The 15,087-nt window shown below is 39.5% G+C and overlaps 1 protein-coding gene across 1 annotated transcript in view; it reads right to left on the bottom strand.

Annotated features, from left to right (window-relative positions):
* Window positions 1–6,248, bottom strand: part of Pcsk1 (proprotein convertase subtilisin/kexin type 1) — a 42,430-nt gene extending 36,182 nt beyond the window's left edge. The window contains exons 1-2 of the mRNA XM_055604057.1: window positions 5,830–6,248; window positions 2,838–2,942 (exon numbers count right to left, since the gene is read on the bottom strand). Coding sequence (XP_055460032.1) covers window positions 2,838–2,942; window positions 5,830–6,009 — 285 coding nt within the window. The 5' untranslated portion in view covers window positions 6,010–6,248. The remainder of the gene's footprint in view (window positions 1–2,837; window positions 2,943–5,829) is intronic.
* Window positions 6,249–15,087: the final 8,839 nt, after the last annotated feature.

The following is a 15,087-nucleotide window of genomic DNA, read 5'->3' as shown; positions in this document are numbered from 1 at the left end:
TTTTTTGCATCGAGTGCCTTCTTTTTCTTAACCCTTTTCAATCTTCTTTCTTCCAGCACCAACGGCCTTCTCTATTCCTACTCAATCTCTCTCAGCCTCTGCTGGCTTTTTACATCCTCTCCTGTTCCCAGAAGTCCAAGAGGCAACTGACACTGGAGATCCTATGGGCAAGCAGTTCTAAGGCTAAGCATTCCCAATGGACCAATTGTTTAGCAAATAGGGATCCTTTAAAGGGCCACACACACAAAACAAATCATACTACAGTGGGATATGTTTAATATGAGAGTCTCCATGAGTCAAATCCAAAAGTAAAAACTGAAAAATAATTTCCAGTTGAAGGCCGAAGACATCCTTGAGTTTTCAATTAGAAAGTATATTGCAAACCTATTATAAATACTAGGAAGGACTGGAAAGCCACCAATTAGTCACTATTATTTAGTATAAAGTGTCTGTATTTTATTTTTTAAATTTTTATTAATTACACTGTATTCACTTTGTATCCCCCTGTGGTCCCCTCCATCCTCCCCTCCCTATTCCACCCTCCCTCCCATTTTTCCACACATGCCCCTCCCCAAGTCCAATGATAGGAGAAGTCTTCCTCTCCTTCCTTCTGATCCTAGTCTATCAGGTCTCATCAGGAGTAGCTTCACTGTCTAAGCATCTGTATTTTCAAACGCCATCATTTTGGTTTAAAATACCACAGAAATACATTGCCTGTTGTCTCTCTTGGTTTTTGGAAGCTGGCTGCTAAAAGACACATACAAATCTTTGTGGGAGGCACCACTTAAATTTGGAAATTTCATCAGTCTCTGAAGATAGATTTTTTGATGCATTTCTTGGGGTTTATTATAAAGACTATTTTTCCCAATTATGAAAGAGCAGCAAAGTGAAAATCAAGAGCAATTTTTAAAAATAGCATATTAGAAGTGGCACTCTGCCATTTGATCAGATAAACATCCAATTGTAGCAAACCATGCTATGATTAATATCATTAACTAGAATTGCATATTAATCTCCAGAAGAGCAGACTAAATGGAATGGAGAAAATTGTCAGTGCCTTCTGATTATGTGCATAATAGGTACCGTGTGCTTTATTGTAAATAATAGCTTTGGTCTGAGAAAAGTACTAAATAGCATCTTGTCCACTGCAAGCTTCTAGGCTTCTGAGGTATTTCCTAAAGTAAAATTAACCTGAGGTTAATTTTTTATAAGATTGTATAAAATCCCATGTAATAAACTTTTATTAATGAGCAATTACTAGCCTTTTGTTATATCTTGGGATTTCTCCAAAATTTATTGAGATAGCTAAAGAGGAAAATGAAACCATCTGTTCATTTGCATGAGAAACTTTGGGTGAGAATAGCTGGTACACGCTACCCTGTCCAGCTTCTACCATGATTTCAGTTTGACTTTCCCATACATTAATGTTGGGCGTGTATTTATGCAGAGAAGGATTTTCCTGCCTTGTCCAAGGATTAGCCTAGTCAGGGTAGTGGAAGCTGGCCTGACTCTTAGAGCCCACTTACAAGGAGCCATTTACTTTGGTAGAGGACATAAAATCTTCTCACTAGACAAAAAAAAAAAAAAAAAAAAAAAAAAAGTTTTCTGGCTTCCAATTTGATCTACCACATCTAGCCAAAAGTTGACATAAAGAGCTAATGATGGGCCCACATGATTGTAGGATTGTCATCCTTGGTCCTGTTAAATTAGCATCAATATGGTAGGTTATGCTCCTTTTGAAACCTGCAGCTCAAGGCCCAAAAATGTTTCTCCTCCTAATTTGCTTTCTTACTTAAAAAAATAAATAAATAAATTTAGGAGCAGGCTGAGCCACAAAGTAATTCATAGGATTTCGATATTTCAAATATTTTCAAATGTTATGGCAGCATCACCTTTCTGTCATTTTCTTCTCCTCATTTCCTAAGTTGAGTCAAGAATTTAAATTTTTCACTGTAATTCTCAGGGTGTCTTAAGAAACATTAGTCATGCACACAGACACGGGGTCAATCAGCATGCATTTCTCCAGGAGTGCCACAGTCAGAGAGAAGACAGCATTCTGCATACAGTGTTTCCTAACATGGCGTACTCCTAATGTATGCATTAATCTTTCAGATTAGCATAACTGCTGACCTTGAAAATAGACACCCAAATCAATAGGCATATAAAACATGTATTCAAATTGTCTTTACCCTATTCATCTATATTGACTGTAGACATTTCTTGGTGTTGCCAAATAATTATGACTTCGTATACAGACAAGTGAAAAGAGCTGATACTGATGCAGTTTAAGTCAAAACAACATAACATGTTTGAAAACACTTCAAAATGAAATGTATTATAAGTTTCTCATAAGCACTAATACTTTTATCAGTGAAAATGGTAAAAATCTTTTCAGTTATACTGACATGTTATTGAAAACCAGGGCTAATCACTTCTTAGGCATCATTGGGTTCATATTAAAGTGATCTTTACATTTCCTGAGTTCAAGAATTTCAAGAAGAAATATTTCATATTTACCACATAACATATAAAAGGCTCTCGAATGACTATGGAGTCAATTATTTCACTAATGCTAACCCCTGATTTTCAGCACACAAAACTTGACTTCAAATATGTAAACATATACCATATATAACCAAGGATATGTATAAAATTAACATTTTTAGCTTAATCCAATCTAAACGTATTATGAGCAATTATAATTCCACAGAAAGAAATAATAAGCAATATAGATAAGCGATGACGATTACAATACAAAAGGATCAAACGCTTCTGTTGGGAGTAGTAGAAAAAGCCATTGGTTAGGCCCATGAGTTGGAGAACAAATGCACACTTACACGATCATCGTCAGATAACCTCTTAGTGATATGAAGAGCACTTCTTCGGGACCTTCGAGGATGATTTTTGTGTTTGAATAAGTAGTGATTTTCAAGTGATCCAATCTATAAAAAAATCAAAAATAACAATGTACTTTCTTCAGAATATATATACAGACTAGTCCAAAAATCAACTGACGCACTTCGTTGTCTTTTGCTGACAAAAGGAGCTCTCATTAAGCTCACTGAAGTTAACTTCCTTGTGAGGGAGACACAGAAGTTTTTAGATTAGCCTTGGTACATATATATCCTTGGCTTCACATGTAAGAATGGGCATGCGTGTGTTTCATATGTTTTAGAGGAAGTACCTTGGTATTCTCCTGCATAAGATATTTCTTAAAACATTCCAACTTAAACAAACATATCTTGTCAGACAACTATTATTTGTGGAATGGAAAAAAAAATCCCTTTGGATTTATTAGTGATTACTGCCACATTCAGTTAAAACCAGATATTACAAGTCTAAAGTGTTTGAGTCAGTTGTGATGATCACCAGCCATTATTGCTGATTCGGTTTTTCATTAGTTCAGTGCTTTCAGGAAGAGTGCTTTATTTAAGACAGCTGCCCCTCCTCAGGATAGGTGCACTTTTTTGGTGGTTATCAACACCCTCTGGTTCATTTAGATCTATGTTTAATATTCTTTGAGCTAAAGTCTTCTTACATAAGCAGTACAAAATGTGAATTGACTAAGTCCTTTAGATGTTTGATTTTTTAAAATTACGACATAAACAATTGTGTTGTTTCAAAAGAAGGATGTTTTATAAGGTAGTAGTTCTCACCATCCAGAGAATTGATTTTAGTAGAAATGCTAAGGCTTATCTCCAAAACAGAGCCTTAGGCAGTGAATCTACTGCAAGCTGTGGACAAAACCTGAAAGAGATGTCAAACGCCTTAAGAAAAGGTTAGGGTTGCTGGGCTCTGTTTCTACTGGCAGCTAGCTTTGCTCCTTGTCTCTACCCTCTTCCTAGCTTTATCATGAGGCTCTGATGTTAGGATATTTGTCATTACTTAGTATGGTCTCAGAAATGCCAAACAAAATGGGAAGTAAGCAGAGCTAGGAAAGCACCATTAGTCTTTTACAAATTGTTTTCTCAAATTTTGTTGTTGAATATGATATTTTACCCAAAAATGACTAAAGGGAAGTTAGTTTATTTTGAAAAGGAATTTTCATGCAGAGTGGTCTAGATTTGGATGTGTGTCTGGGGCCAATGTGGGGGTGGGAGAAAGTTTTACGGTTTTCTTTCCTTTCTTAATCACAAACACAACACCACTGACTAAATACCACCTTCCCCATCCCAATCAAATTCCCATGCTGCTTCTAGTCCCCAACAGGATATTTCCATCTGCTCCTCTCTCTTTTGGTCCCCAAATGCTCAAGAGTTGCACACAATGACCAAAGTTATTATGAAGCTGCTTTGTGTCTGCTTTGCCTGTAAGCTGTTTTCTATGCCTGGAACACCTGCCTTCTCCAGGCCATGCTCTTCTGGCAGCCTCTGACTTCTCAACCCCTGTGTAGTAGTATTTTCAGCAGCTTTCTTTCATGTCTCCCAAATTTCCTTCTACCATTTTCCTTTTGCTATCGAAAAAATGCTGTATTAAACCTCCAACAACAATTTCTCTCCCACAAATTGCATTCAGGTGTCTTTATTTATTTTTAATTCACAGTCCTCTAGATCTGAATTCATTGAGAGCATGTCTTTTCTTCCTTTTAGTCTTCAGTCCCTAAAGCACTGCCTTGAACGGTTCAAAAAAGGCTCTGGGAATTTTATTGAGTTTCATCCTAGGCCTTTCAAAGACCATTTGGCTCTCAAAGTTAGAGAATGAAGCCTCTGGCTAGAGAAGGCGCATTTCCTAGTGGAGTTGATGTATGGAATTGACACCGCCCACGCTGATTACTCATCTGTGACTTCAGAGTCTCAGTCACCACCTCCAGAATAGAAAACGCGCCAAAATGTTTTACAACTCCTTACTCTTCCCTCCCCCGCTTAACTGTGGACAATTTGCTTGGCAAGGGTAGAGAGTTAGACTCTATTTCAAGGAAAAGAAATGTTCAGATTAGAAATCACATCCTCTGGATTCCCCTTTGGGAATCGCGCTGCCAACCAGGCTCCCACTTAATGCTTCTGCGCCCTGCCCCCCCCCCCCCAACTGTCTGCTAATTCAGCCTACACTTGTCCAGGCATCAGTTTATCTCATAATCCAAACCCCGCTGAAAATGATTATGCATCGACCGAGGAACAAGACAGAAAGAGGCCCTTTCCCCACAGTTACGTCTCTGCAGGTAGACCCTGCTGAAACACTGGCAGTGCAAAGTTGGGAAGCTCCGGGACTTCCTAAGTTAGGGGCAAAGCCCCTGAACTCCTCCATAGGCGACGGTTTATGTAGCAGCGTCTTTCCCGTACCACTCTAAAATCACCACCACCACCCCCCAACCTCTAGTAGTCCCAGCCGCTGCGAGCTCTGGGCGCGCCCCTACGCGCGGACATCTCCAAGCCTCCCTGGCCCCTGACTTCAGGACTGGGAGCTCTTGCTGCCATATTGAAAAGAAGGAAAGCGCCGGCTCTGGACACAGGCCGCTTGCGCCCCCGGGGCATCAGGCGCACTGCCTCTCCCAAGGAAGGCGAGAGCCTGTGTGCACCTCAAGTTCCCCGGACAAACGTGGAGGGTTTTTATTTTATTTTCCAAACCTCGAGGGAGCGGATATCAAGCCGACAACGGAGAGAACAGGGTCGGCTGAGCTGTGGCAGCTTCCTCCGGTTTGGCAGAGCTCAGCCCAAACAATAAATAATGCAAACATTTTTCCCTTTAAAAGCGCGCGCTCGCGGCGGGGTGAGGGGAATGCTTCTAGCTGCTTGCTACACTGAGCGCAGGGGAGTGCAATCTGCGGCTCTCACTGCAGCCCCACCAGTGTCCTCAAGCCCTAGAAAGTTTCTAGAAAGTGGAAACTCTTACCTGACCCAAGAGGTCATAGCCCAGCTCCTCAGCGATGGCAGAGGCAGCCTCTGGTCCTCCGGGGATCTCCGCCGCCCATTCATTGACAAACTGCCTCTTGGCTTTTACGCTGTTCAGTGCACACCAAGCGCAAAAGAGGGCGAAAGCAGTACACCGCAGAGTCCAGCCTTTCTGCTCCATGGCTCACACCCTTGCTCTCACACAAGTAGGAAGGGCTGAGAGAAAAAGAAGCGAGAGCGGAGAAACACCGGATAGACTCGACCTTTCCACCCAGCCGCTTTGAACCGCTCTTGGCTCTGGGTTGCTCTACTAGAGCTGGGAGGCACGCTGGGAGAGGCTGGGCGCGGCGAGCGCTCAGTGAAGCGCTTCAGTCTCCTGGCTGAGCGGAGCCCCAGCCTTCCCAGCCAGAATAGAAATGAGTGTTTACACGTCAAATCGACGAAAGCCATCTCTTGACGTCAGATCTACCTGGACTGAGAACTGGATGGTATTCCCGGCGGGGTGGAGAAGCGACTAAAATAGGCAGGGAAGGATTAAGAAAAGGAAAGGACTCTGGTAGGATCAGTCAGTTCTGCTGTCTGCCCACAAATACTGTAGCTGTGAGACACATCTCTATTCTTCAGTGCGAAGCTCCCCATTCGAATATAACTACCAAGATTCCAAGGCAGGAAGCGCAACACAACCCCCACCCGCGCCTTCCATCTATTTTCTCTGTGTTACTTTATTGTCTCCTATGAATGTGCCTGGGGTAGGGAGTGAGGGCAGAAGTCTTATATTGCCTCTTGAGTGTCACCATTTTCTGTAAAACAAACAAATGTACAAAAAACAGAACTCGTGCTTAGATCTTCAAATCTGGTAGAGGATGGGAGCAAAGGAGGGGAGCTACCTGCTGCATTGTTTCAAACCACCTAAGAAAATGAGCGCTTCCTCAAGACAGTGTTAAACCGTTTTCCCAGCATGTTTTAAACCATTCGTAGATCCTTCTCTCTTGTTTCTGATCTCCAGTAAAGCAATATCTAAAATCCTACCCCAGACCATTTGGAGCCCCACGCCACCATCCCTGCAGTGTTTACGTCAAAAAGGAGAAAGAAGGAAAGATTGCTTGATTGCTTGATTAACAACACGAGTTTTCAAAATAGCAAAATGTTTCAGATTTTCAATAAGGAGGTTCAGAGCTCCAAAGGCTTTGAATTGACTCAGGGAAGGGAGGAGCCAGTTTCATTAACCCGGAACTTTCTATTTTTCCCTCACTGGAGATTTCAGTTTTGGAGGAGACCTGAAGCTGTGCTACTACTTTCACATCAAATACACCATGAATCTTTGTGGAACACAGATTTCCCTTAGAGAGAGAATGAGAGAGCGTCCCCACGGCCACCCGAGAGACAGCATTCGGACTGCCTTGTTGGAATCTCTGGATTCGAAGGGATTGAACTGGCTAGAGCAAGCCCAGCCTTTAATATTCAGCACTGAGGTGTGGACAGCGGCAGCCCGAGGGCCTCTGTGGCAGTGCCCTGCCTTCTGAGCAGAAGGGGTCTGTGCTCTGCTGCCCTGGCCAGCTCTCAGCTGCTTCCTCTTTGACCTCGGTCTTTACCACGTTTGAACGACAAATTAGGAGGCTGGCCTAAGAGTGAGCATGATGAGGGTCATGATGGTTACTATATGCGCATCTTGTTCACCAGACTGCTTTGGACTCTGCCCAAAAGCAAAATTGCAAGGAAGAGAGAGTGAGAGGTGTATTTCTTGTGAAATAGATTCTTCAACATCCTAAGCGGGGTAGGGGTGGCCTGAAGAAAGAAAAGAGAGGCTACTGGGAAAAAGGCATTAGGACAAGCAGAGAAAAGAAAGATGTTCTGCACTATAAGCAGATGGAGCAAGACGTGATGGAGGCTGGGGTTCAGTAGTGCTAAGGTGTATGCCTGTGTTGGGGGGGTGGGCACACGTGTTTGTGCAGGTCTGTGTGTGCGCGCAGAGGCCAGAACACAAGGTTGTCCTGCTCCGTTACTTTTTGCTTATTCCTTTGAGACAAGGTCTCTCACTGAGCCTGGAGCTAGGCTGGCAGTCAACAAACCCCTGTTTCTGCCCTTCATAGTGCTGAGGTTAAACTCAGCTTTATTTTTTCTTTCTTTTCAAACATTTTTTTTTAAACACGGTTTCTGAGGTCTAAGCTCAGGTTCTTTTTCTGTGCTGCAGTTGTCTCTCTAGACCTTTAGTAATATTTTGATCTTACTAAAGTTTTTATAGAGAAGGGAATAATTCAGACACTGAAGAGAATGGTGTTTCTATTATGGTATGCCCATTATGACTGTTCCCAGCGCCCACTGATTCAGTAATGACTTATTAGATTTTGGGAACGTAAGAAGAGTAAGGTTAGTATGAAAGAAAGAATAGGTCCTTACAGATCAGCATATCTATTTGGCCTTAGGAAGCAAATTTATAAAAATGTATGCTACTATAAAATTAAGTATTTACTCTGAAATAATATACACTAAATAAACAATAAAAATTTACTGAAAAATGAACAGCCAACAAGAACATTTACAGCACTCATACAATATTATTCCAAGGGTTTTAGAAGGAATTAAGAACGTGAGGGAGGTGGGTTGCTTCAGTTCAGCTTGGGAAACAAAGCCTGATGTTATTTACAAATAAAAAGGAATGACAATGAAATAACTTAGCTTAACATTTCTCAGGAATTGTGTAGGCTTAAAATTTTGTTGTGGGTAATAGCAGCTACATTCTGAGCCCACAATTAGAGCAGAGGGTGTTTTGGAAAAGAATATATACTAGAAGTAACATTTCATTAGTGGGTTTTTCAGCATAGAAAATAATGCTTATGTGGCACATTGGGATAGAATGGAGTAAATTTGGGTACTTGTTGTATAAAGCTTATGGAAGATAATTTTTACATGATACAGTTATAATAAAGAATGTAAAATACACAGTTTTAACAACATTAAAATTAAATGTAAATAACTTTAAATCAATAAATGAGTACAATCCCATCAAAACAACTTATCTTGGGTTTTATGTTTGAAGTTAATTTGCCATTTCTCATCAAAACACTTTAATGACATTTTGATCTTATTAGTGTGTATAGAAAAGTGAATAATTCAAACACTGTATAAAACCATGTTACCATTATGTCATGCTTTAATAACAAATTTCCAAACTTCTGATGCTGCCACACAATGAAAGTAGAGAAAGAAATGACTGATGTACTCTAACAACCAGACAAAAATTGGAGCCTTCGGTTATTTGATTTAAAATAATATAATGTTTCTTTGTCAAATTAAGTGTCATAATTCCATGTGAGAAATTTTATAGATTTAAAATCCACTTAATGTTGTATACAGAGTAGTATAAAATAATATTGGAAGTATAAGCTGAAAAATAGCCACCCTTAGAGAGATTACCATATATCACCTTTATCACAAATAGACATAAGCATTTAGCCTATGAGAAGACTGATTCTGGAGACAGCAAGTGGTGCTGCACCTGCTGGGCTTATTGTTACATGACAGAAAGTTAATGACTTATTAGATGCTTGGAGGAGGTTGTTAAAATAAATATTGGTGTGGTAAAATTCTGTTCTGCTTGGTCTAGTTACAGGAGTTCAGCTTCAAGACACTTCCCTGGCCTTCCCCAGGGATTAGAAGACAAAGGATCTTGAGGAATACTGATGACTCAGCCAGTTGGAAAATATTGGTATATATAAATCGTGGTATAACAAAGCAAAGTTTGTGCACAAAAGGGGTGGGGATAAATGAATAATTCTGAAGAACTTTTGTTGAATAAATTAGACCAATACTTAAATTCTTGAATTTAATATAGAATTATTAAAATAGAACTATTAAGTACTATTAAGTCCAATTGTTGAAAATAATTGGCCTTTTCTAATGAAAATGGATCATTCCATCTGTTTTAGATACAAACATGTAGTGAGAACTTTTTCTTTAGGACAATGGACTTGTAGCATATCTCTTGCTTTCAGGAAATGCTCCCAACACCTGTGTTTTCAAGTACCACTGTGTGCATGTAAAACTCTTACCTCTCTGTTTCCTCTGCTCCTCCCAGAGAATTACTGACTATTATCTCTGAAAGTCAGTGAACAGGTTCTTTGCTTCTCAAAATGTGGTCTACATATTACAAGTATCATTTGGGAGCTGATTAGACATTCAGGCCTTTACTCTAAACCCAGAAACTGCTGTCTTTTCATCCAGCTCTTGAGAATTGAAACGTAATTAGAGTTTGAAAAATCACTGATAATAGTTAACAAACCTTTGTGAGTGATACTCCCAACAAGTTGTTAGGTAATCAGTGGTCTCCCAAAGCAGTCCTTCTTCGGTTTGAATTGGTGCAAACGATTACAACAGCCTTCTTTGTGGAGACACAAGTTTTAATTTTGTCTTGTATAACCATACTGGCAAGTTCACGTGGAGTTTCATGACAGCTCCAGCTCTTCATTGTTTAAAGACAGATTATTATGTCTCTACGACTTCTCTCTTGCTCTATATTAAATATTCCTTTTTATTGTTCTTATATCCCGGTTAATCAGTAAGGGCTTCCTTCTGACTTAACTTTTAAAACACACAGCACACAGAATGAAAGACAGTGTACATAACAGGCCAAATTTTGTGCTGGTCAGAGCAGGAATTTTGTCTTTATTCTGTTTTTGTCAAAAGAATCTAAACAGAATTTTTTTTTTAATTCCTCAGAAAATGGGAGCTCCCTCATCTGTCCACCCCAGTGTATCAAGTTGCATCAGGAATGAGCATGTCCTCCTTCCTGTGCCTGGCAAGGCAGTTCTGCCAGGGGGAAATTATCAAAAAGCTGGCAAGTGAGTCCCTGTCAGAGGAAGTCCCCACTTTCCTTACTAGAGGAGCCTCATGAAACCTAAGCTGCCCATCTGCTACATCTTTGTAGGGGGCCTAGGTCCAGTTCATGCATGATCCTTGGTTGATGTTTCAGTGTCAGCAAGCCACTCTGAGCTCTGGTTAGTTTGCTCTGTTGGTATTCTGTCACCTCCTGGTCCTTTTCTCTTTCCCCTCACTTTTCCATAAGACTTTACTAATCTACCAATGTTTGACTGTGAATCTCAGCATCTGTTTTAAGGTGCTGCTGGATAGACTCCCTCAGAGGACAACTCTGACAGGCTCCTGTCTGCAAGCTTAGCAGAGTATCATTCATAGTGTCAGTGGTTGGCACTCTCCTGTAGGGTGGGTCTTTGGTTGGGTCAGGAATTGGTTGGGTACTCCCTCAATCTCTGCTCTATCTGCTCTATCTTTATTGCTGCACATCTTGTGGGCAGGGTAAATTTTGGGTCAAAGTTTTCGTGGGTGGGTTGGTGTTTCCTTCCTTCTACTAGACTAGTTAGAGGGTGTTTTCTCGAGTCTCTATGGCCTCTGCTACTAGTAGTCTCTGCTTGAATCACCCTCATATCCTCCCAGGAGCCTAAACTGAATTAGGTTTGTAGCTTCTCACAGAGATATCTCCATTCCCAGTATCTTTTTTTTTCTATAGGTATTCTGTCCTCTCTCTCTTTCTCTCTCTCTCTCCAGGTCTGATTTTAACCTTCTTAACTCTCTTTACTTCCGCTCCTACCTTGTTATCTCTCTTCAGCCACTGCCTCTGTCTATTCTATCTCCCCTTCCAAGTAAAGTTTATACATCCTCCGTTGGACCCTCCTTGTTATTTATCTTCTTTGGGTCTGTGCCTTGTACTGTGACTATCCTATGCTATATGGCTAAAACCCCCTTATAAGTAAGTCACATACCATGTGTGTCTTTCTGGGCCTGGGTACCTCACTCAGGATATTTGTTTAGAGTTCCATGCATTTACTTGCAAATTTCATAATTTCTTTTTTTTTTTAATAGCTGAATAGTATTCCATTGTGTAAATGTACCACAGTTTCTTTGTCCATTTTTCCATTGAGGTACATCTGGGTTGTTCCAGGTTCTGGCTATTATGAAAATATCCTTGCTGTATGTGGAATGTTTTTTTTCTTTCTTTCTTTCTTTCTTTCTTTCTTTCTTTCTTTCTTTCTTTCTTTCTTTCTTTCTTTCTTTCTTTCTTTCTTTCTTTCTTTCTTTTTCTTTCTTTCTTTTTCCCAGAAGTGCTATAGTTGGATCTTGAGGTAAAGCTATTCCCAGTTTTCTGAGAAAGTGCCAGACTGATTTCCAAAGTGGTTATACAAGCTTACACTCCCACCAGCAAAAGAGGAGTGTTCCTACACCCTCGACAGCATGTGCTGTTGCTTGAGATTTTTATCTTAGCCATTCTGACTCCTGTAAGATGGAATCTCAGAATTGTTTTGATTTGCATTTCCCTGATGACCAAGGAAGTTAAGTATTTCTTTAAGTGCTTCTTGGCCATTTGAGATTCCTCTGTTGAAAATTCTTTGTTTAGTTCTGTGCCCCATTTTTAAAATTGGGTTATTTTGTTTATTGGCATTTCATTTTTGAGTTCATTATATATTTTGGATATTGGCCTGTTGTGGGATGTAGGATTGGTGAAGATTTTTTCTCAGTCTGTGGACTGTCATTTTGTTCTATTGACAGTATCCTTTGCCTTACAGAAGCTTTTCAGTTTCAAGAGGTCCCATTTATTAATTGTTGGTCTTAGGTGTTGGTGTTCTGTTCAGGAAGTTGTCTCCTGTACCAATATCTTCAAGTCTATTCCCCAATTTCTCTTCTAATGAATTTAGTGTGTTTGGTGTTATCTTGAGGTCTTTGATTCACTTAGATTTGAGTTTTGTGCAGGGTGATAAATATGGATCTATTTGCATTTTTCTATATGTATTTCTACATGTAGAAATACAGTTAGGCCAGTACCATTTGTTGAAGATGCTATCTTTTTTCCATTATGTGGTTTTGGAAAAAAAAAAAAAAACACAACAACTCCAGAAGTGCTTTTGTTGTATAGGATTATTTTAGCTATTCTATTTTTTTTTTCATATGAAGTTGAGAATTTTTCTTTCAAAGTCTGTAAAGAACTCTGTTGACATTTTGACTGGGATTACATTGAATCTGTAGATTACCTTTAGTAAATGACCATTTTTACTATGTTAATCCTACTGATCCATGAGCATAGAATGTCTTTCCATCTTTTGATATTTTCTTCAATTTCTTTCTTCAGAGACTTGAAGTTCTTGTCATACATGTCTTTCACTTACTTGGTTAGAGTTACACGAAGATACTTTATATTATTTGTGGCTATTGTGAAGGGTGTAGTTTCCCTAGTATCTTTCTCAGCCCTCTTTGGTGTGTTTTCTTCCTTCAGTTCTAGAGCTTTCAGGTGTGCTGCTAAGTTCCTAGTATGGGATCTCTCCAATTTCATTATGTAGGTGCTTAGTGCTATGAAATTTCTTCTTAGCACAGCTTTCATTGTGTCCCGTAAGCTTGGGTATGTTGTATCTTTATTTTCATTGAATACTAGAAAGTCTTTAATTTCTTCTTTATTTCTTTACTTACCTGGGTAAGTAAAGTCATTGAGTAGGGAGTAGTCCAGTTTTCATGAATTTGTAGGTTTTCTGTTGTTTCTGCTGAGTTCCAGATTTAACCCATGGTGGTCAGTGTTCTCATATCTGTTGAGGTTGCTTTGTGACTGAGTATGTGATCAATTTTGGAGAAAGTTCCATGAGGTGCTGAGAAGAAGGTCTATTTTCTTGAGTTTGGGTAAGATTTTGTATATATATATCTGTTAGGTCCTTTGGATTTATGAAGTCTGTTAGTTTCTTTATTTAACCATTTAGTTTCCGTCTTGATAATCTGTCCATTGGAGAGAGTGTGGTATTGAAGTCTCCCACTATTAATGTGTGGGGTTCGATGTGTGATTTAAGCTTTAGTAATGTTTCTTTTACTAATGAGAGTGGCTTTGCATTTGGGGAATAGAAATTTAGAACTGAGATGTCTTGGTGGATTTTTCCTTTTTGAGTATGAAGTGTCCTTCCCCATCTCTTTTGAATAATTTTAGTTGAAAGTCTATTTTATTATATGCTAGAATGGCTACTCCAGCTTGCTTCTTGGGTCTGTTTGCTTAGACAAACTTTCTCCAGCTCTTTACTCTGAGGTAATGTCTATCATTATAGCGAAGGTGTGTTTCTTGTATGCAGTGATGGGCCCTGTTTTTGCAACCATTCTGTGAGCCTGTTTCTTTTTGTTGGGGAGTTGAGTCCATTGATGTTGCAAGATATTAAGGACCAGTGGTTGTTCCTTTCTGTTGTTCCGAAGTTGTTGCTGTTGGTGGTGGTAGTATGTGTGGGATGTCTGTGTGTGACTCTCTTTTCTTTGGTTTAGCTGATGTGGGGTTAGTTACTACCTGTGTTTTCCTAGACGTAGCTGACCTCCTTGGGTTTGAGCTTCCCTCCTAGGATCTTCTGTTGGTCTGGATTTGTGGTTAGGTACTCTTTAAATTTGTTTTTGTTGTGGAATATCTTGTTTTTTCCCTCTGTGGCAATTATAAGTTTTGCTGGGTCCAGTAGTCTGGGTTAACATCTGTGGTCTTTTAGTGTATGAAACATATCTGTCCAGGCCCTTCTGGCTTTTACAGCTTCTGATGAGAAGTCAGGTGTAATTCTGAGAAGTTTGCCTTTATATATGACTTGGCCTTTTCCCTTGCTGCTTTAAGTATTCTCTTTTTGTTCAATACATTTAGTGTTTTGATTACTATGTGGTAGGATGATTTTCTTTTCTGCTCCAATGTATTTGTTGTTATATAAGCTTCTTGTATGTTTATAGGCATCCATTTCTTTGAGTTTGGAAAAGTTTTCTTTTATGATTTTTGTTGAAAATATTTTCTGGGCTTTGGATCTGGGAATCTTCTCCTTCTTCTATTCCTATTATTTTTAGATTTTGTCTTTTCATAGTGTCCCAGATTTCTTGAATGTTCCGTGTCAGAAGCTTTTTAGATTTAACATTTTCTTTGACTTATGTATCAATTTCTTCAATTGTATCTTCTAGCCTTGAGATTCTTTTTTCCATCTCTTGTATTCTGTTGGTGATACTTGTTTCTGTAGTTCCTGTCATCTTCCCTTGGTTTTCTGTCTCCAGGATTATTTCCAATTGTATTTTCTTTATTGCTTCTACTACCATAGGCCTTGAACAGTTGTATTCATTTCTTCTCCTGTTTGATTGTAGTTTCCTGTATTTCTTTAATTTCTTGAAGGGATTTGTTCAATTCTTTCCCCCGTTTGTTTGTATTTTCCTATTCTAATTTGAGGGATTTATTTTCCTCCTTTAAGACTTCTTTCATTTTCAGAAC

The sequence above is a fragment of the Psammomys obesus genome, unplaced genomic scaffold (assembly GCF_907164565.1).
Source record: "Psammomys obesus unplaced genomic scaffold, mPsaObe1.curated_primary_1811, whole genome shotgun sequence".
Lineage (NCBI taxonomy): Eukaryota > Metazoa > Chordata > Mammalia > Rodentia > Muridae > Psammomys > Psammomys obesus.
Note: the sequence above shows the minus strand (reverse complement) of the source record. Positions and strands in the feature narration are given on the sequence as shown.